The 21,164-nt window shown below is 39.0% G+C and overlaps 1 protein-coding gene across 2 annotated transcripts in view; it reads left to right on the forward strand.

Annotated features, from left to right (window-relative positions):
- The window catches only part of NCKAP1L (NCK associated protein 1 like), a 109,614-nt gene that overhangs the window by 31,825 nt on the left and 56,625 nt on the right, over window positions 1-21,164 (forward strand). For both annotated transcript variants that reach the window (XM_087925491.1, XM_087925490.1), the window contains exons 12-20: window positions 321-424; window positions 3,043-3,175; window positions 4,031-4,112; window positions 4,751-4,809; window positions 12,355-12,500; window positions 13,529-13,661; window positions 14,289-14,408; window positions 15,487-15,626; window positions 20,606-20,737. In XM_087925491.1, coding sequence (XP_087781617.1) covers window positions 321-424; window positions 3,043-3,175; window positions 4,031-4,112; window positions 4,751-4,809; window positions 12,355-12,500; window positions 13,529-13,661; window positions 14,289-14,408; window positions 15,487-15,626; window positions 20,606-20,737 — 1,049 coding nt within the window. The remainder of the gene's footprint in view (window positions 1-320; window positions 425-3,042; window positions 3,176-4,030; window positions 4,113-4,750; window positions 4,810-12,354; window positions 12,501-13,528; window positions 13,662-14,288; window positions 14,409-15,486; window positions 15,627-20,605; window positions 20,738-21,164) is intronic.

Here is a 21,164-nt window from a genome sequence, read left to right on the forward strand (position 1 = left end):
GAAATCTTTGACATATGAAAAACTAAATGTGGCTCTTTATACTGATTTCCAGCAATTTTAATAATTGGTCTGCCGATTTCAGGCTCTTCACTTCTTTAAATGTTCTTTTTATGCTTTAAATCACTCCATTGTTTTGACCCAGAATTCACAATAGAACAGAGATTTGGGGAAGTTATTTGTACTATTGAGATATGTTTGCCTGTCTACTCTAAAATCTTTGGGGAAAATAAACATGATTTTCATATAGTGGGAATTCTACTTGGAATGAGATGCTAATTCTCTTTTGTCTGATACTTCTCCCTCTCTTTCAACATCAATAGGCAATTTATGTCTTCATGGCTCTGTCATTCTGCCGGGATGAGGTTGCCTGGCTGTGCAGACATAGTGAGCACAAAGGCAAGAACCAAGAGGAATTCACTGACAGGTATTGATCAGGTTGGGGAAGTGTCATCCAATGATTGGAAGTTTAGACATGAGGTAAACTCTAAAGTACGGCTGTTAAACTCACAGCGTCACATTGCCATCACATGATGTATCGTGACATTTTTTTACTTTTGCGGAGCTGGGGTGGGCATAGCCTGTACATGAGGCATTGCATCCAGCCTGCAGGCCACCAGTTTGACACCCCTGTTCTAAAGCTTTCAAAGTTAATGAACCTATGTGGTTCACCAGAGTTGCCAAAATGTCCTTTCCTATACCACTGTTAGAAATGCAAGCTCTAAATCTTCACAAGGGATGGAAAAGACCATTTGAGAAATCATCATTTCTTCTCTTTGGGGGATAAATGTTCACATTTCATATTGGAATGTACTTGTGTTGTGCTAAATTATGGTTTGACCAATCATCTATAAGTCCTGATCTACACATTAAAAACTTAAGTCATGGCCTACACGTTGCAGGGGTTAGAAGGCCCCATTAAACAACTGGGCAAAGAGCCTATGTAGCTTAACATGATGGCTAAACTTGTGTTGATGAGCCCTGATACTACTGCCCACTGGATTTGCAACCCAAACTCATAGAACTGTGAGTAAGCTCAATCTGCTTTTTCTCAGCATTGTTCTTACCAGCTGCAACTTGCAAACTGCAATAATGAGAAGCAGAAAGCAAAGAAAGTAATTTTTATTTTATTTATTTATTTTTATTTTTCAATTGCTTACAAGATAATAGGTATAAGTAAAAACATAGATATGAACACATGGATACATATAAGAAAAATTATATATATATTCTTAAGTTTTCACGGGTATCTATATGTATGGTATTCAGCTTTGTTCGGGTATTTTCCCACATCATTATAGTTGTGCTTTCAAAGTTGTAGCGATGTTTCGGCAGAATCTCATCTGCCATCATCAGGCTTCTGTATTGTGTTCATCTGTATTGTGTTCGTCAGACGAACACAATACAGAAGCCTGATGATGGCAGATGAGATTCTGCCAACGTCGCTAACTTTAAAAGCACAACTATATATATATATATATATATATATATATATATATATATATATATGTGTGTGTGTGTGTGTGTGTGTGTGTGTGTGTGTGTCTGTGTGTGTGTGTGTGTCTGTGTCTGTGTCTGTGTGTGTGTGTGTGTGTGTGTGTGTGTCTGTGTGTGTTTTCTTAAGATTTCGTGGGTACTTACATGTATGGTATTCAGCTTTGTTCGAGTATTTTCCCACGTCATTATAGTTGTGCTTTTAAAGTTGTAGCAACGTTTCTGAAAACTGAAACAACTGTAAAAGTCTGAATCACAGACGAACACAATATAGAAGCCTGATGATGGCAGATGAGATTCTGCCAAAACGTTGCTACAACTTTAAAAGCACAACTATAATGATATGGGAAAATACCATAAATAAATATATATATATATATATATGAATGAATGAATGAATGAATGAATGAATGAATGAAACAATAGGACAGGGATGGTAGGCACGTTGGTGCACTTATGCACGCTCCCGACAGAAGAGTTAATCTCTCCAATTCATAACCGAAGGGTAGAAGAGGCATATTCAGATGTACATTCATCTTGATGTGGAGGGGAAATGAAAAGATATGTCTCCCCACAATTTTTGGCAGTTTTTGGTTGCAGATTAACCTTGCTGGAAACCGAGTTAACGATTTTCCTCTAGTAGGGCATTACAATAGATGAAAGTTTTTTAGGAGTTCTACAGAATAGGACAAAATAGTAGGTAAACAAACCAGTAGGTAGCATAGTTGTGACAGGAGAGTTTTGAATTGGAGTGAGTTTGACTTCACATCCATTTATCCTCAGTCTCGTTTTCAGGAGCATGCATGGCTACTTTTACCGGTCTCCCTCTCACATGTATGCATAGGGTCATTTATAGTTCTGTTGTTCTGCCCATGCTAAATTGTTCAGAGTTCATCGGCTAAGCTTGGGAAGTAAATGCTCCACTTTAGGGTAGATTTGTGTACTGGAGGCTGCAGCAGTTTTTATACCATACCATAAACAACCCTGGAAACAATAGATAGAAGATGAACTGAATTTAATTATTGGAAAATTTATTCTACTGAAAGTCATCTTTTAACTTTTGGATTGTAATGCAATCTTCATTCCCTTGCATCTTAGCTAATTGCCAGGTTTAAAACAAATTAAGAAGCATGCAAACCAAACACAAACCTAGCTTTTGCATGTGGAAAAGATACACAAACTCTGCATACAGAGAAGGCAAGATCAGGCACAGAGAGAGGCAGCATCTGCATGGGAATGTTGGCTGTTGGGGAACAATTGGTCTGCCCCCTTACCCACTTTGTGCATTCCTCGGCTACCAACTTGTGTATCTGTTTGTTAAGTTGTTCACATCTGGGCACAGCATGGAAAAGGTTAGGTGGACCGAATATTGTACTGTAGTTCTTTCAAGACGGTGGAGTTTTGTAGTAAAAGTCCGAACAGTTTGCAGATCTCTTCGTTGTGTGGTTGTGTGGGGAGCTGGTATTGGCAAAAATCAGCTTTGTAGCATCAAAAAGAATCTCGGGCAAGACTGCTATGCTTCTTCCGAAATCCTATTTATTTTCCTCACAGTTACTTGGCCGAGCTGCTGTTTCTGATGGAAAGACTCCGCAAGTTGCTTAAACAGCACCAAAATATCATTCAGCGGTACCATATACAATATTTGTCACGCTTTGATGCCCAGGTGCTTGGTGACATCATACAGGTATGGAAACAGCATAGAACTGACAGAGTCAGTGTCATGGTGTATGGGGGATTGGAGCAGGACCCAATGAACAGCCTCCGTCCTAAAGAGAGAAAAGATTGGATAGAAAAAAAGTGAGAATATGAAAGAATTTTATGTATTAAATTAAGTATTAAAGTCACTGGCTGAGTGATTTTGGGCCAGTCACTCTCTCTCAGTCCAGTCCACCTCATAAATTATTGTTGTGGGGAAAATAGGAGGAGAAATGAGTATCAGATATGTTTGCTGCCTTGAGTTGTTTATAATAATAATAATAAAGGTGGTATTTGAACAAACAAACAAACAAATAGTTAAGGGATGAAGTTAGAAACCAGAAGATCATGAATTCTAGGTTCGTCTTGGGCACAAAGCCAAATTGAGTGACTTTGGGCCAGTAACTTTCTTTCAGACCTAGGAAAGAGGCAATGACAAACCAAGAAAACTGCAGGGATTTGTCCAGACAATTTATGAGAATCAAATGCGATTGAATGGAAGAAAGAAAAAGTATCTGGATGCTGGCAAAAATCTTTATCTGCTGTCAGAGTGGATGAATTAGATGAAACCAGTCCTATTTTTTCAATAGAAGGGAAGCTGCTTCACAAGTCACAAATTAGAAAAGGGAGTCAGTAAAGCCCTTTAAAATGATTTCTTTGCCTTGAAGCATCTGTTACTTATATTAATGGTTGCTTCTCTTTCTGAAGACACTTCAGGAGAGATACAGCATTAAATCGGACAACACAATTCCTTTAAATAATTGCATGCAGTAAAGTTCAGTGTAAACAAACCACCGAATAACAAATTGTTGTCTTCACTCTAAGCCCTTTTGTTTCATTGCAGGACCTGACTGTGTGCCCTGAAGAGGAATCAGTGATTATGTCAGCTTTTGTCAACACACTCACATCCCTGACTGTCAAACAGGGTAATTACACTGTCAGCTAGAAGTTTCTGTGTCTCTTTTCCCTGCCCTCATGCAGAAGGTTCATACTTCAAGAGGTCTATATAAACCTCCCGCTACAAGAGTAATTCAAACATGGTGCCAGAAAAAGGTTTGGGATTTTATAATAGGCACCTATTATGGACACTGTGGCTTTGCTTCGTATGCACATTACCTCATCGGGTAGGGAACTATGGCCCTTTTATGACCTGTGGACTTCAATTCCCAGAATTCTTGAGCCAGCATTCTGGGAGTTGAAGTCTACAAGTCATAAAGGGGCCATAGTTCCTCACCCCTGCCTCAGACACCGAAAGACACTTTGTTCAGATTTTCTGTAGGTTTTTCTTTTTATCTGGTTAAACTGTCTTACATATGTTCAAAAGGGACTGATTGAATGCTGGTAGGACTATACCAAAACTAAGGATATGCAACCTCCAGGAGCGAAGTCCTTATGTAGTCTGTAAAGTGTTGTGGAGAGAGCTGTGCGCAGCAAACAATTCATTCAGCAGCAAAACCTCACTCTACTTGACCTTGAATATTTTTTTTTCATCCTTAAACAGTAGAAGAAAACCTCTGAGGCTCTTTCAATAAGTGTTGTCTTTTTTCATGCTTGTCTTTTGCAGTTGATGTCAAGGAGAAATTTGAATTCAAGGGACTGCGATTAGATTGGTTCAGACTACAGGTAAAAACTCTCCAGTCGCCTTTTCTCCCTTTTCTTCCCGTTTCTCCCATAATGGCTCCTAGGATGTTTGGAATATTTTATGCCCTGTTAGGATTTTGTATTGCCTGTAGCTCCCATCTATTCATTGGAAGTGAGTAACGGAGAGCTGGGCTGCACATTGTGCTCGTCACACAATGACAATTCTGCTGGGCAGAGAAGGAGAACTTTCTGGGTAGTCCCTCTTCTATTTATCTTTTCAAAGTGTACATTTCAAAGTGTAACTTTTCCTAGAGTTTGCATAGGACCGTGATGGTGAACCTATGGCATGCGTCAAGGGTGGGATTCAAATTTTTAACAATCGGTTCTGTGAGCGTGGCTTAAGTGGCTTGGTGAACATGTGACTGGGTGGACATGGCTTGGTGGTCATGTTATTGGCTGGGCGTGGCCAACTCAATATCACTCACATCGAGGCACGCATCTCCTCGCCTGGCCTCTCATGACCTTGGGGATGCTGCAATGGTCATAAGTGTGAAAAATGGTCATAAGTCACTTTTTTCAGTGCCATTGTAACTTTGAATGTTCACTCCACACAAGCAAAGTACCAGCAAAGGAGGGGGAAAAAAAACTCCAGAGAAGTTCCAGAAACAGGAAGTCTAGTCCTGCCAAGAATGTAATAAGGGTTAACGGAGAGGCAGTTTCTGTAAGCAACACCAGAATGTTTCCTTCCTGCCTTCCTTACAGGATTAGGCCAGTAATTTCTTCTAACAACCGGTTCTCTAAACTGCTTCAAATGTTAACAACCAGTTCTAGCGAATAGGTGCAAACCGGTAGAATCCCAACCAGGCATGCATGCTGCAAGTGGCATGCAGAGCCATTTCTGCTGGCATGTGAGCTGTTGCCTCAGATCAGTGCACTGAGCATGCACGTGCACCAGTGGTGGGATTCAAATTTTTTTACTACCAGTTCTGTGGGCATGGCTTGGTGGACATGGCAGGGGAAGGATACTGGAAAATCTCCAGTCAGAGGTGGGATTTTCTGGTTCTCTCAACTACTCAGAATTTCCGCTACTAGTTCTCCAGATCAGGTCAGAACCTGCTGAATACGAACTCTGGTGTGTATCTCCCGCCAGCCAGCTGATTGTTGGGTTTCTACCGTGCATGTATGGGGGGGTTGCACGCGCAGAGGCATGCAGTGCGCAGGGGGTTGTGCGTGCATGTACAGGGGTGGAGGGCTCACATGCACAGTGCATGGGTTCAGGCATGCATGTGTGTGCACATGTGCACTTTCAGCACATGAGGACGAAAAGGTTAGCCATCACTGGCATAGGGAATAAGCAGGAAAAGAGGTTGCTGCTTAAAGAAAGGGAGATGATAGACAAGAAGAAAAAGAGTCCCGTCCTTCCCATTGTTCAGCTCCTTAACCCTTTCTATTCACTGGCGGGCAGGAGGGAGGCAGCGGTGGGATTCTACCGGTTTGGACTGGTTCTATAGAACCGGTTGTTATGATTCTGTGCAGTTTGGAGAACCGGCAAATTATGCCCCTGCCTGGCCCTGCCCCTCTCTGCCTGCCCCTCCCATACCCTTGCAGTCAGTCCTTATTGCGCATGTGCGACATCATGGGCATGCCGGGCATCTCTGACTGTATTCTCCCCTGCTCAGTCACTCCTTAAGGTATTTCTTTTTTATTTATTTTGATTTGTCAATCGCTTACAAGATAATACGTATAAGTATATACATAGTTATGAATATATGAAATGGGTACATATAAGAAAAATAAAAGAAACAATAGGACAGGGACAGTAGGCACGTTGGTGCGCTTATGCATGCCCCCTACAGGCCTCTTAGGAAAGGGGTGAGGTCAGTCTAAGGTTAAAGTTTTTGGGGTTTGGGGAAGAAACCACAGAGTCAGGTAGAGTATTCCAGACATTGACCCCTCTGTTGCTGAAGTCGTATTTCCTGCAATCAAGTTTGGTGCGGTTAACCTTGAGTTTGTATCTATTGTGTGCTCTTGTATTGTTATGGTTGAAGCTGAAGTATTCATTGACAGGTAGGACATTGCAGTGTATGATTTTATATACCATACTTAGATCAGACCGAAGACAGTGTAATTCAAGGTTTTCTAGGTCTAGAATTTCAAGTCTGGTGGCATAAGGTATTCTGCAACAAGCAGAAGAGTGGAGAACTCTTCTTTAGTTTTTAAATAGATTTTCTGGAGATGGACATTTATTTAGAGATTCTTAAATAAGATTCCAAATAAATACTATGTCAAAGAAGAGAGATGTTCAAATCAAGAATTTCAGCAAACAATGTCTCATCTTTAGAAAAATGATGATGGTGAGGCTGCAGCTGATCCTTCAAAGGAGAGTGGCTGGGATAGTTAAAGTATTGTTTTTTCTTTTAAAAGGAGAATCACTTTCCTTAATGTGGGTCAGGCTGGGTAGGTAGGGGATGAGGCAAAGATTGAACAGTAGGAAAATAATCTCAAGAATTGACTTTCCTCACGCACAGCTGAGATGTCAGTATTATCACACGTAATGTATGGAACAAGAAATTATTTAAAAATTCAGAAAGAGAGACAGGTTGAAATACTGAACCATGATTCAGAGCCCAGGATCACCAGCTAGTCAATCACATTTCATCCTGGTGTGTTGTCAAATCCGCCCACAGGAACAGGCTGGGCTGTGCAAATGCATGTCATAAAATTTTATCATCTTCCACTTCTTTGGGAGCGATGTTATTTTTTGTAAGTTTAAATTCCAGGGTACCTTAGTTGTTGCTTTTACAATTTAACCCGATCAGCCAAAACTTTCACTTCTTATCTTCCTCCTGCACATTCTTTTCCAGCCGAGTTCTCCTTTGTGGTGGCCATTTCTGACCACCACTACAACCGCCTTCGGGAAAGGGAGTAATGGCCAGCTGGGGAGGAGAGATGCGACTCTCCTCGACTCTGCTGGCAGTCTCCCCGCTCTTCACCACCTCTACGGGGTGGCTTAGCCCCGAAACCAGCCGGCTTGGGGCGCTCCAGTGACAAGCCCAGACAGAAACCACGCACGATTGCGGATTTCTGTCTGTCACCGAAGCCCTTCAAACTGGAAGCCAGGTGAAATCCATGTTTTTAAGGGGGATGGAAAATGCTCTTTAATTCTTTACTGTTGGGATTTCTTTCTTTCTTTCTTTCTTTCTTTCTTTCTTTCTTTCTTTCTTTCTTTCTTTCTTTCTTTCTTTCTTTCTTTCTTTCCTTCCTTCCTTCCTTCCTTCCTTCCTTCCTTCCTCCCTCCCTCCCTCCCTCCCTCCCTCCCTCCCTTCCTTCAAATTTTGGACATGTATCTTGAGATGCTTCAGGTAGCAAGACAAAACAAGCTAAGTAGTGAGTGTAGTACTATTAATGTAGTAATAAATGGATATTTTTCTCTGAACTTCTATTTTAAAAGGATTTCTTCTCTCTATTCTTGTATATACTGTAGTATATTGTAGCTTGTTAAGGTTTTTGATTTGTACAGCAAGTTTCTGAGTTTTCCCCTTCCTTCTTTCCTTGAAGCTTAAAAAAATGCTTTCTTATCTCCTGCTACAGACTAACTCAAGATACAGCATTATCTCTTTCCTCTATTTCAAGGTCAGCCACCTGTAGCAGGGAGGATTTGATATATGAGCTAATACTGTTTAATATAAACTTTTAGTAGCTGATAAACAAGAAAAGAAAAAGAAAAACAAAGCAAGGAATGGGCTTAATTAAAAATATGAGTAATTGGAATGGTGAACTAGATAAGCTTCAGAAAACTTCTAAGTAATTAGGTCCAACATAAATCTAATTCCCAGGAAAAGAGGCTCCCCACAGTTTTGGGGAGAATGTTCACTGTCTATTCACTTTGATGACCAGGTACTCTTTGGATGGAAGGAACATGAAATTTCATTCTGTGTTCATATCCCTCATGGCTGCTTTGTTTTTCACGGGTGCTATTTTTCACTTTCACAACCCTTGCTTGTGAATAGCAATAGCACTTAGACTGATATACCGCTTCATAAAGCTTTACAGCCCTCTCTAAGCTGTTTACAGAGTCAGCATATTGCTCACAACAATCTGGGTCCTCATTTTACTAAGAATCAAACTGCTGGCAGTTGGCAGAATTAGCCTGCAATACTGCATTCTAACTAGTGCACCATCACGGCTCTTTTTAACATTTCTTGTTTATATAATATTTTGCAATTGAAAGCTATTATTGTTATATTATAATTTGGTCTCAGTCCAATAATCAGCCCAAGTGTTTAATCAGCATTTTTATCCATCTATCAAGGCCTTCCCAGGGGCTGGGGATAGGCAGATGTTGTTTGATGAGGTTAAAGGTATTGTCACAGAATGTAAGCTCTTCCCAGTATTGCTGCCTTTTGCTATTGACTGATGGTGATATGGTCAATGACAAGGGCGTTCAGGTGGGGTTCCATATGTTTTCAGAATACATTCAAGGTGCCTAGTATTGTTGCTTTCTTTTGCCCATAATCAGTTTACTTCTGTTTGCAGGTCTTCGTGTCTTGTAATTTTCTCCAGTTTTTTTTCCTCTTCTGCCCTGCTATCTCCTGATATTGCAGTGTCCACACCCAGAAATTTTTGGACCATCTTTTCAACAGTTTTTAAGTCTGGGGTGTTGCATGGCAGATGATGATGATTTGCTTTGCTTGGTTTGATAAACTGTTTTGGTCCTTACTTCGTATGCATGAACATTGCTTTCCAACCTACAAAACTACTACCAAACTTCACTGTGCGCTCCTGACCTGTCACTCAAGATCTGGCTATGCCAGCAAGCCTGGAATTGGAACAGTGTTGGGATTCAAAAACTTTTACTACCAGTTCTGTGGGCGTGGTTTGGTGGGCGTGGCATGGCATGGCTTGGTGGACATGACAGGGGAAGGATACTGTAAAATTCCCATTCCCTCCCCACCCCACCAGTGGTGGGATTCAAATTTTTTTACTACTGGTTCTGTGGGCGTAGCTTGGTAGGCATGGCAGGGGAAGGATACTGTAAAATCTCCAGACAGGGGTGGTATTTGCTGGATCTCTGAACTACTCAAAATTTCCACTACCGGTGCTCCAGAACTGGTCAGAACCTGCTGAATACCACCTCTGCACCCCACTAACCTGCTTTCCAGCTCTGTTCATTTGTTTATTTGTTTGTTTGTTTGTTTATTTTGTCAAGTGATTATAAGATTACAGGTATAAGTTTATACAAAGTTATGAGTACATGAAATGGATACATATAAGAAAAATATAAAGAAACAATAGGACAGGGATGGTAGGCACGTTGGTGCGCTTATGCACGCCCCCTAGAGACCTCTTAGGAAAGGGGTGAGGTCAATAGTAGACAGTCTAAGATTAAAGTTTTTGGGGATTGGGGAAGAAACCACAGAGTGAGGTAGAGAATTCCAGACATTGACCACTCTGTTGCTGAAGTCGTATTTCCTGCAATCAAGTTTGGTGCAGTTTACTTTGAGTTTGTATCTATTGTGTGCTCTTGTATTGTTATGGTTGAAGCTGAAATATTCATTGACAGGTAGGACATTGCAATATATAATTTTATATACTATACTTAGATCAGACCGAAGACAGCATAGTTCTAGATTTTCTAGGTCTAGAATTTCAAGTCTGATGGCATAAGGTATTCTGCAACAAGTAAAGGAGTGGACAAAAACTCTTCTTGTGAAATATTTCTGGACTTTCTCAACTGTATTAATATCAGATATGTAATGCAGGTTCCACACTGATGAGCTGTATTCAAGTATTGGTCTAGCAAATGTTTTGTATGCCCTATTAGTAGTGTGATATTACCAGAGAAAAAGTTACATAGGATTAGGTTAACAACTCTTAATGCCTTTTTGACTATGTAGTTAGTGGGCTCTAGCACTTAGATCATTTGAGATGAATACTCCAAGATCCTTGACAGAGTTTGGATCATCAACAAGGTCTTGACTATTCAGCTTGTATTTTATTTTCTGATTTTTTTGCCAATATGTAAGACAGAGCATTTATTTGTTGAGATTTGAAGTTGCCATTTGTTTGACCATTCTGATATATAGTCAAGATCTTTTTGAAGGGTAGCAGTATTGTCTGTGGTATTGAACAGCTTTACATCATCAGCGAAGAGAATGCAGTTGCTCTTAATATGATCAGAGAGATCATTTATGTAGAGTATGAAGAGAGTTGGTCCTAGAACACTGCCTTGGGGACACCACTATTGACAGGTGCAGAATTTGATAGGACACTCCCAATTTTGACCATTTGTTGTCTGTTTAACAGGAATGCTTCTATCCAGTTATGCAGTTGTCCAGAGATACCACAAGATTTTAGTTTTAGGAGTAGTTTGTCATGTACCACTGAATCAAAGGCTTTACAGAACTCTATGTAGATTGCGTCTATTGTTTTGCCCTGATCAAGTTGTGTAGTATATATGTTTTTGCAGTGTAAGAGTTGCAGATTACATGATAGTTTTTTTTCTGAAACCAAATTGTTTATTGGAGAGTAGGTTGTTTGTCTCTAAGTGGAGAATAATGGATTGGTTAATAATTGATTCCATGACTTTACAGGTGACACAGCATAAGGAGATTGGTCTGTATTTTTCAACTAGGCTCTGGTCTCCCTTTTTGAAGATGGGGATGACCATGGCTTGTTGCCATAGGTTAAGCAAGGAGCTGGTCCTGAAAGATTTTTCAAAGATTATGCTTAGAGGTTCGACTATGGCTTGCTTTTTTAAGAAGTAGGCACATATTCCATCCGGTCCAATAGATTACGTAGTGCTTTTTCAACATTGTCTTCTGTAAAATCGATATGTATTAGATCATTGTAGTTTTCTGTGGTTTGGCTAGGAAATACTGGGCATGATCCATTGCTGTTTACAAATACTGAGCCAAAGAATGTGTTAAAGAGGTTGGCTTGAATAGTGTTGTCGTTGCAGTCTTTACCATCAGGTCCTTTCAGGGATGGGATGGACCTTGAGTCTTTTAGTTTGTTGCTTACAAAATTGTAGAAAGCGCGGGTGGAATTGTTGCGTAGAAGGTTTTCTTCTTGTTTAATGTGATAATTGGTGCATTTAGTCTTTATCTGGTGGCATAAATTTTTGTATCGGCTTTTAAAGTTGGCAACGTGACCAGATTTGTTTTTCCACCAGAGTGATCTCTTTTTGGATTGAAGTTTCCTTATTGTTATGGGTAATCTGTTTTTTTGTTTTGTTTTGGGAGTTGTTGTTGATACATATAGTTTGATGACTCTTTTGACTTCAAGAAAAAATATGTTGTAAACCATATGCAGTAAAGCATATGAAATGGTATACAAATCTGTTTTTTCCCCCTCAAAATTTTACGTTGCTCTATAAAGCTACATTACATAATCAGGATGATCAGATAATGGGCATATGCGTGTAAGTTGCCCTACCATTCTATCATTTATATCAGTTATGTCCTATTCTGATAATTTGTCTTAATAATGTTAATATTAATATTAATATTAATTAATATTAATATTAATGTTAATAATATTTAGCACTAAAGATAGTCCTTAATAATGAGTTCTTTCTTCCATCAGGCATACACCAGTGTCACTAAGGCTCCATTACAACTGCGGGAGAATCATGATCTTGCCAAGTTGATGAACCTCATTGTCTTTCATACTAAGATGCTAGACTCTCTGGAAGAGCTCATAGTGGAGACATCCGATCTCTCCTTCTTTGGGTATGTATGTAGGATAGCAGGCGACAATGCTGACCCGTACAACAGACTATATATATATGTATGTATGTATGTATGTATGTATGTATATATATATATATATATATATATATATATATATATATATATATATATAATGAGCAGGTCATATCTTATTGTGTGTGTGTGTGTGTGTGTGTGTGTGTGTGTGTGTGCATGTGTGCTTTCCAATCACTGTTGACTGTAGGCAACTTACTAGCCTTTGCAGTTTTCTTGGCAATGTTTCGGAACTGGTTTGTCCTTTTCTTCTTCTACAACTGAGTGAGAGGGATTGGCCCAAAGTCATCCAGCTGGCTTTGTGCCTAAGGTGAGATTAGAACTCACAGCCTCCTGGTTTCTATCCTGATGCATTGCACCAAACTGATTATCTTACTAAAAGGTCCTTAAAACTGATTGTATGTAGATAATTGCTTGGGAAGCTTAAAGAACAAGGGTTTAGATTCTTGCTGGACAACACCTGAGTCTGGCTTAGGTTTGTAACCAGAGGAATCATTAGCAACAAAGCTACCAATGAGAGGATTTTGTTTGTAGCAGCAACCCATCTATACAGCTTCTTTTCTTCAGGAGCGATCTCCATTCCTGATTCATTTTTAAGCCTTTGACACTATTCAATTCTTTAACAGTTAAGCAGGGATAGGGTTGTATGTTTTGCTTTAGGTGTTATTCATAACTTGTTAATATGTTTTTGTTTTTATGCCAAACTACATGAATGCTTTGCAGGAGGGAGAAGTGGGTAAACATTTCTTAAATAAAAAGTCAGGAAAGTACCATCTGTTGCTAATTGTCTTGATGGGATTTTATTCAAATTACTCTTTTTTTAAAAAAAGAACATTAAATATAATATCATATCATTGGGAGCATTATCCTTTTTAGCAATTGTATACAGTATTCATCATACCATTCATTAGAAGAATGAATGGAAAGGAAACATGTGCCTTAAGGTTGCTTGCTTCTACTTGTTTGAGCTTCTTAAGTTTCTATCTCTTTGACAGTTTCCACATGCGCCATTTGGAGAAGTTATTTGCTGCCTCCTTAGAGGAACCATCCATGTTGCGTTATGTCATTGTCTTCCCACTTCTGTGTGCTGATTTCATCAATGCAATCCATCCAATGTGCCCCGAGGAGGTGTGTACATTTTTGACTCATGAGAAAAAGAAAGATAAACAGCTGGGTTGAGAGGTTCTTACCAGCCTACATAAGCTTGCTTTTTCTGCCCTTTCTTATAATTTCTATTGGCCTACCTGGTTTTTAAAAGTAATGTTCTGTACATATTGTATTTTCAATTCCACAACTAGAAAAAAAGTGTTTGATCATGTCTACAATGCATACACAAACCAGAAAGTTCCAGCTATTTTATCTGAACTATATATGTGATTTAAGAAGCTATGCAAATGGCAGTCTTTTGAAGAGTATGTAGTATGGAGAAGTAAGATAGCAGTGGTGGTTAACCGTGTTTTTAACTGATTATTATTATTGTTGTTGTTGCTGTTTCTGTATTTTATTACAGCAAGCATTAAACTCTTATTAGTAGGCAAGATATGAGGGACTAGATAAATACATAATTTTTACCTTTTGAAGATCAGCACATAATTTAAGATATGAACCTTACCATATGCACTAGGAATCAAGCCCTATTGAGGATAATGAAACCTATTTTTAATGAACAAATGCTACATTCACTTACCCAAGGATCAACAATCGTAATACACAAGCCATGTAGTGAACTAAGGTGATTTTTGATCCCTATTCCAGTATCCGCATCTGCGCACCTGTGCCTTGGCCCTATGCAACAACTTCCTGGAAGAGATTGCAAAGCAGACTTCGAACTGCATCCTTGATGCTTGTGCTGAACAATGTAATCTGAGCGAGCAAGTGAGTAACCCAACTCCATATGGGATGCTGAGGATCAGACCCCAGAGGTAAACCATGTACAAGAACTCCGAGAAGGCACTATAATCTGCAAGATGAAACAAGATTGATCTGAGAAAGATGGAATGTTGGAATAATATTGTAGATTATATAAATTCTGGTCCTTTGAAAGTAAGATTAAAGCATGTCTTTTTTGCAACACACTAGACCCCATGTGCACTTCTCTGGACACTTTCTGGTTGAACTGAGGAATAGAAATTATGGGTGGGGTGGATAGGTATTTGAATGGGGTATGAAGGGCATGGACTAGATTCTTAGTATAAAACAAAAAGAAGGCAGCTTGAGGAATGGGTTGGATACACATTTGATTCCAATACAGGAGAATATTTGTAGCTCAGGGTTAAAATGAGGGGTCCTTAATGCTCTCTGAGCTTGGTTGTTTTACTTGCGGACATCATCAGTACTAGTAATCATCAGTAATATTACCTAGTTTGGGTAATAAAATGTCTGCAAGAAAACAACTAAGCTTAGGGAGCAACAAGAACCCCTCACACATTTGATTGACAAAAGTACTAACTAACTAAGTACTAACTAAAAAGTACTGGCCTAACTAAGCCTAAGATGGCAGCCTGGATTTACCTGAAGATCAATTCACCATGTTGCTGGTTACATCAAAGCATTTTGGGGAGATGGTTGATGGGACAAAGCAAATGTTTGATACTTGGGGGATTACTGAAGCTTCACATAGCTGACTGATAGCTATGGTTTCCTGATTTTATTAATGGATTTTCCATGCCGATAGGATAAAAGCTTCTTCTTGAAGGTGATCTCCCAGACCACCACAACCAATCATGCAATATGCCCTACCTCTTTACCCAGTGGTGGGATTCAAATTTTTTTACTCCTGGTTCTGTGGGTGTGGCTTGGTGGGTATGGCAGTGGAAGGATACTGTAAAATCTCCAGTCAGAGGCGGGATTTGCCGGTTCTCTGAACTACTCGAAATTTCCACTACCGGTTCTCCAGAACTGGTCAGAACCTGCTGAATATCACCTCTGCCTTTATCTTTCTCTTATCTCCCAGCTCTTACCCAAGCACTGTGCACCCACCATCAGCAAGGCCCGAACCAAGAGGGCTCAAAAAAAAGCTTCCAAAAAGTCAGAGCCAGAAAGGGATAAACCTGGAGCAGAGAGCATCCGGAAGAACCGCGGTCTGGTTACAAAGTAAGATTATAACATTCAAATCATTTATATTTCTTAAACTAATTACCTTTTAGATAACATTGAACCTGATGGTTCTGTTATAAGAGAGCATATAGATACCCTGAGATGTTAATTTAATCCTGAATATATCCTAATATATAACTCTGAATTAACATTATAATAAATATACTGTAATTTATATAATCCTGAATATAATCCTAATATATCCTGAAAGGATTTTTCATCATGATGCAATTTCTAAAGATGATCTAGTGTTTTCAAGAAGATTGCATATGCTAATTCAGAACTAAGTTTGTTCTGTATTTTGTTTGTAACTATGTATAATCAGAATCAAAATAGATATGATGAAGGAGATACACTTCTTCATAGGAAAGGAAGGGGCTATATATTTTTGTGCTTTTAAGGTGGGATACAAGACATTTTATAATGTACAGGAGAAGTTGGATATGGCTTTCCTAATGGAATGGAACTAAAATTGGGGCTGTAAATAGTCTTGAATCAGGCTCTGAGGACTCCAGCTTCATTGATACAAAAGAGCACAAGAACTACAAAAAGCTGGAGGAAAATGTGCAAGAGGAAGATAAGAAGTGAAAGTTTTGGCTGACCAGGTTAAATTGTAAAAGCAACAACTAAGGTACCCTGGAATTTAAACTTACAAAAAATAACATTGCTCCCAAAGAAGAGTCGGAATCAGCGAAGGAAAGTGAAAAGGGAAAGGTTTGCCTTTTCCCCACTTCTCTCTCCTTCCCTATACTGACAACTAAGCGACTTAAATAAGAAATTGGAAAAATCCGCTTTGGCATCAATAGGCAATTAAGCTGAAAATATAACTAAATGCCAAAGAGGGCATTTAGAGGGAGGAGACTGCCTGGAATTAAAAAGAATCTAAAGTAAAATTTCAATAAGACTTCTAAAAGATACATTTTAACTGAAACTTTGCAACTAAATAGTAACCCCAGGAAGAGAAAATGAAAAAAAAAAGAAAGAAAGCGTAAAAAGAAACAGCTTGTGTGTATTTGGATTGCTTGGTGACTTTTGGATTTTTGGTTATTATATTTAAATGACTAAAACCAATTGGGTGATTGTTTAAAAATTTTATAATGGCATCACTTCTGGATGGATTGAAAATGGAACTTTAAAAGTACAAAGAAGATGCACAAGAAGGGAAGGGTTCTTTTGGCTTCGTTTTTCAATTCTTAGAAATGGAGATCTGGAACTATGAGAAACAACAAGGAAAGACTGCAAAACAAGAAGACTGGGACAAAGAAGAAGCCATCTTTAATGAACAAGTAACTCTATGTGGGGAAGAAAAAGGAAAGCTGGGAAAGAGAATGGAGAATTTAAGACTTAAAAAAACAACCAAAGAAAAGAAAAATAATTTGAAAAATAAGTATAATGCTGGAAAGCAACAGAAAAGGGGAATACAGAAGAGGGAAATAGAAGTAGAGAGACAAAGGGGAAAAAAGGAGAGAGAGAAGAAGAGAGGGAAGAAGGAAAGGAAAAGAAGCTACAAAAGTCCGGAGCAAGATATAAAGAAACAGGACCTATTTGGAGATAATGGGTGAAAATCTAACTGAAAAAGGGATTCTGTAAAGGTACATAAGATTGTATTGTTATATTTGCAATAGAAATAACTTTAGAAAATTGGAAGCAACATACGATTAAAATGAGGGATAAAATAGTTAGTGTAATTTAGTGAAATGTTTGTGAATAAAAAAATGAAATAAAATAAATGAGAAAATTGAATTAGGAAGGAACGGGAACATTTTAATTAGTCAATGTTTTATAAAATATAAGTGAAGAGGGGGAATTAACTATGGAAAGTGTATAATTGTTCCCATAGAAGTATGATATTTAATTGAAAAGTAACATGAAAAATGTTAAGATCTTAATGAATATTAATACTAATGATAGAATTGAATTGGAATGGAATGTTGCTTTAATTATATTATACATTTATAATTTTTTCTTTTTTTAAGAATACAGTGTGTAGTTTAAGAATGTACCAAGCAGAATCCAAATGGAAGTTATGTATTATATTGAGTGTTATAATTTTAGGGGAAAGATATAAAGGCGTCATACTCCAATCAGTAACTACAGGAGAAATTTTGTTTAATGAGAAAAGATAATAGACAATTGAAACAGGACAGACAAAAAATATAAATATAATGATTTGAATTGAGATGAAATAAATAAAATAAAATTGAGAAAATTAAAAGAGGGGAGAAGCTATGTAGAAAATGTAAAATAGTAATAAGATATGGAATAGAATATAAAAATGAGCATGAACCTGAATTTGTGTCTGTACGAAGAAATGTAACCCGGGATTATGCTGCTTTCAGAAAAGATGTTTTACTTGTATTTCTTTTCTTTTTGTGAAAACTCAAATAAAATTTACCAAAAAAAAAAAAAGAAATACAAAAAGCAACACAAATGGAAAGGAGTGTACAGTAGAGATATCAACATCCAAGATACATAAAAGATGTTTCCTATTTACAAGAACTCCTAATACTATGAGATGGTGGTAGATCAGCATTCCAGTTATTTATCAAGTCAAAAGGCTAAAGGAATTAATGGAATATCTAAAGAAGTGAGGCGGGCAACAGAAGAAGTGTTAGTCTAGGTCAATGGTGGCTAATCCAAAAGGCAATGTGTGTAGCCCCTCCAGTCCCCTGCACATGCACGCACAATTCCCACTGCCCCCTTAGCTGCACTGCACCTCCCAGCTGATTTTCAGCCCATTTGAGGCCTTTTTCAGCCTGCCAGAGGCTTGAGGGATGCCTCTGCAGGCTTTGCAGGCCAAAAAATGGGCCCATTTCATCACTTCCACTGTTTCTGGTAATACAGGAAGTGACAAAACGGGCCTATTTTTTGGCCTGCAAATCCTGCAGAGGCATCCCTCAAGCCTCTGACAGGCTGAAAAAGGCCCCAAAATCAGCTGTGAGTAATGCACATGTACAGTGAGGTAAGTTTGCCTGGGGCTTGCATACCCACACAAATGGCTCTGCGTGCCATCTGTGGCATACGTGCCATAGGTTCGCCATCACGGGTCTAGGTTGTAACCAAGTTATGTCAGCAAATCTGAACAATGACACAATGCCCATCAGGTTGGAAGAGATCAATCAATATTGGTACCCCTCCACCTCCCCCTCCCCCCCAAAAGGAAAAAGAGACTTTACAGAGTATGCAGACTATTGCACCTTGTATTTAATTTTGCATGCTAGCAAAAATAATGCTTAGGATCCCTCCAGAGCAGATTAGAGCTCTACATGCCAGATGTTCAAGCTGGCTTTAGAAAAGGCTGAGCAATAAGAATGTTATTGCCAATACACGCCAGATAATTAAGTAAGCCAAAGAATATATACAGTATTTAAAAAATCAGTATCTGCTTCATTGACAATCAAAAGCTTTTGATTGTGTTGATCATGTCAAGCTGTGCAATGTACTCAGAAGAATGGGAATCCACACTTCTCATGTGAAACCTATATAAAGATCAGGAAGCCACAGTACAGACAAAACATGTCAGAGCAGATTGTCTCTATATTGGTAAAGCTGTGAGGCAAGGCTGTATATTCTTCCCTTATTTATTCATCCTGAATATTTATTAAAGGAAACTGTACTGGAAAAAGATTAATGTGTTTTAAAATTGGAGGAAGGTCATTAACTTGCACTTTGCTGATGACACTACCCTGACACCTGAAAATACAAAGGAACTGCAAGTTCAAGTAATAAAAATAATAGAAAAGTAATAAAAATCTAGACGAACAGTGAAAAAATGGGCCAGTAAAGATGAACAAGACCAAACTAATGACAATGGTAGGATACCAGCCACAGAACTGACAATGAAGACATCAAAGTGGTAGATAGCTTCAGCCTTTTAGGATCAACCATCCTAAGGGAAAAAGCAGCCAAGAAATACAGAGTAGAATTTGGTAGGGGAGCCATGAAGATCTTGGAAAAGATATTCAGAAGTCTACATACCTAGAAAGATCAGAACAGTGTAAGCCACATAACTCTCTGTGACATGCTATAGATGTGAAAGCTGGACTTTGAAGAAGCAGAATGGGAAGAATACCAGGTACTTTGAAACATTGGTGTTGGGGAAAACTCCTGAGAGTAGCATGGACAGCCAAGAAAACCAAAGAATGGATCATTAAAGAAATCAACTCAGAGTTTGAATGATCCTACTTCAGATACATCATGAAAGACCTAGCTCTCTGCAGAAGGGCATATAGCTAGGAAAAGTAGAAGGGATGGACGGTAGAGGATGATCAGCGGCAAATTGGATAAACTCAGTTACATTGGCTATGGGTGTGTGTTGCAGGATCTGAAGGACTAGGTTAGAAATAAGACCATCATAAATCAAATTTGTGTGACTGCTAGGAGTTACCACTGACTTGATGGTATGTAATCAATCAATACAGGGGAAAGGAAATTTTTCTTCCTAAAAAATAAAATAACAAAATTAACAGAGAAAAAAAAAATATAACAATTGCTTGTGTGGCACTTTTTTGACAACTGCTTAAAACCGCAGCACCTTTTTGTGGATCACATAGCTGTCCTCTGCAGCTATAGGTACCCCAATCCCAATGCAAGACACATTTGCAGTTTATGAATTGTTGATGTGCTACAGGTGTGCCTGCAGGAGTTCTGAAGCACTTTTTTTTCTCTTTGAACCTGAAACTTTGCGCAGCTATTCTGTTTATATCTGCCAGCTGCCCTAAATATCTTGTGAAAGCATTTAGGAGCAGGCTTAGTGGAAGAAGAAATAAGCTTTCTCGAAATATATTACTAATATTTCCAAAGTGTATTGGACTCAAAGTGGTATCTTCTGGAGTTGGGTTAACCCAAGCTTTCCCCAGATCTTTACTCTTTTTTCTCTGTCCTCCCCTGCTTCTTAAAAAAAATGTTTTGGGAAATGCCTTCTATATTATAAAAACTCTGATCCATTCTGTATCTTTTTTCTTTTCTTTTCCCAGTCTAGACAAGTTGCATCTGACCCTGTCTGAGCTTTGCTGGAGCATAAACCAAGCAAACAGCATTGTTGTCTTTGAGCACATAGTAACTCCAGTGGAGTATCTCAGTAGCCAGCTGGAGATCCGACTCAGCAGGTACAGGAAGTAATGGGATATTATTGCCATGTGGGCAGGGTAGTTTTCTAGAAGTGGACGTGCATGTTATTTTGAAGAATGGAAAAAGGGGGGGGGGGGTAAGAGGAATTCGAATTTGACAGCTTTAAGATTTGTGGACTTCAACTCCCAGAATTCCTCCTCCAGTCATGTTAGCTCAGGAATTCTGGGAGCTGAAGTCTACAAGTCTCAAACTTGCCAAGTTTGAAGGACCTTGATGTAGGTCAGGGGTGTCAAACTCAAGGCCCAGGGGCCAGATCTGGCCCATGGGGTGATTAGATCTGGCCCACAGGGCCACCCTGGAAACGGCGAAAGACTGGTCTGAGGTGCCGCTGTCAGTAAAAACAGAACCAGGCTGGCCTGCACACAGCCCTCTTGAGCTCTGTTTTCATTGGCAGAGGGTTACTTA

The sequence above is a fragment of the Pseudonaja textilis genome, chromosome 2, assembly GCF_049901715.1.
Source record: "Pseudonaja textilis isolate UNSWEBS1 chromosome 2, rPseTex1.2, whole genome shotgun sequence".
In the NCBI taxonomy this organism is placed as follows: Eukaryota; Metazoa; Chordata; class Lepidosauria; order Squamata; family Elapidae; genus Pseudonaja; species Pseudonaja textilis.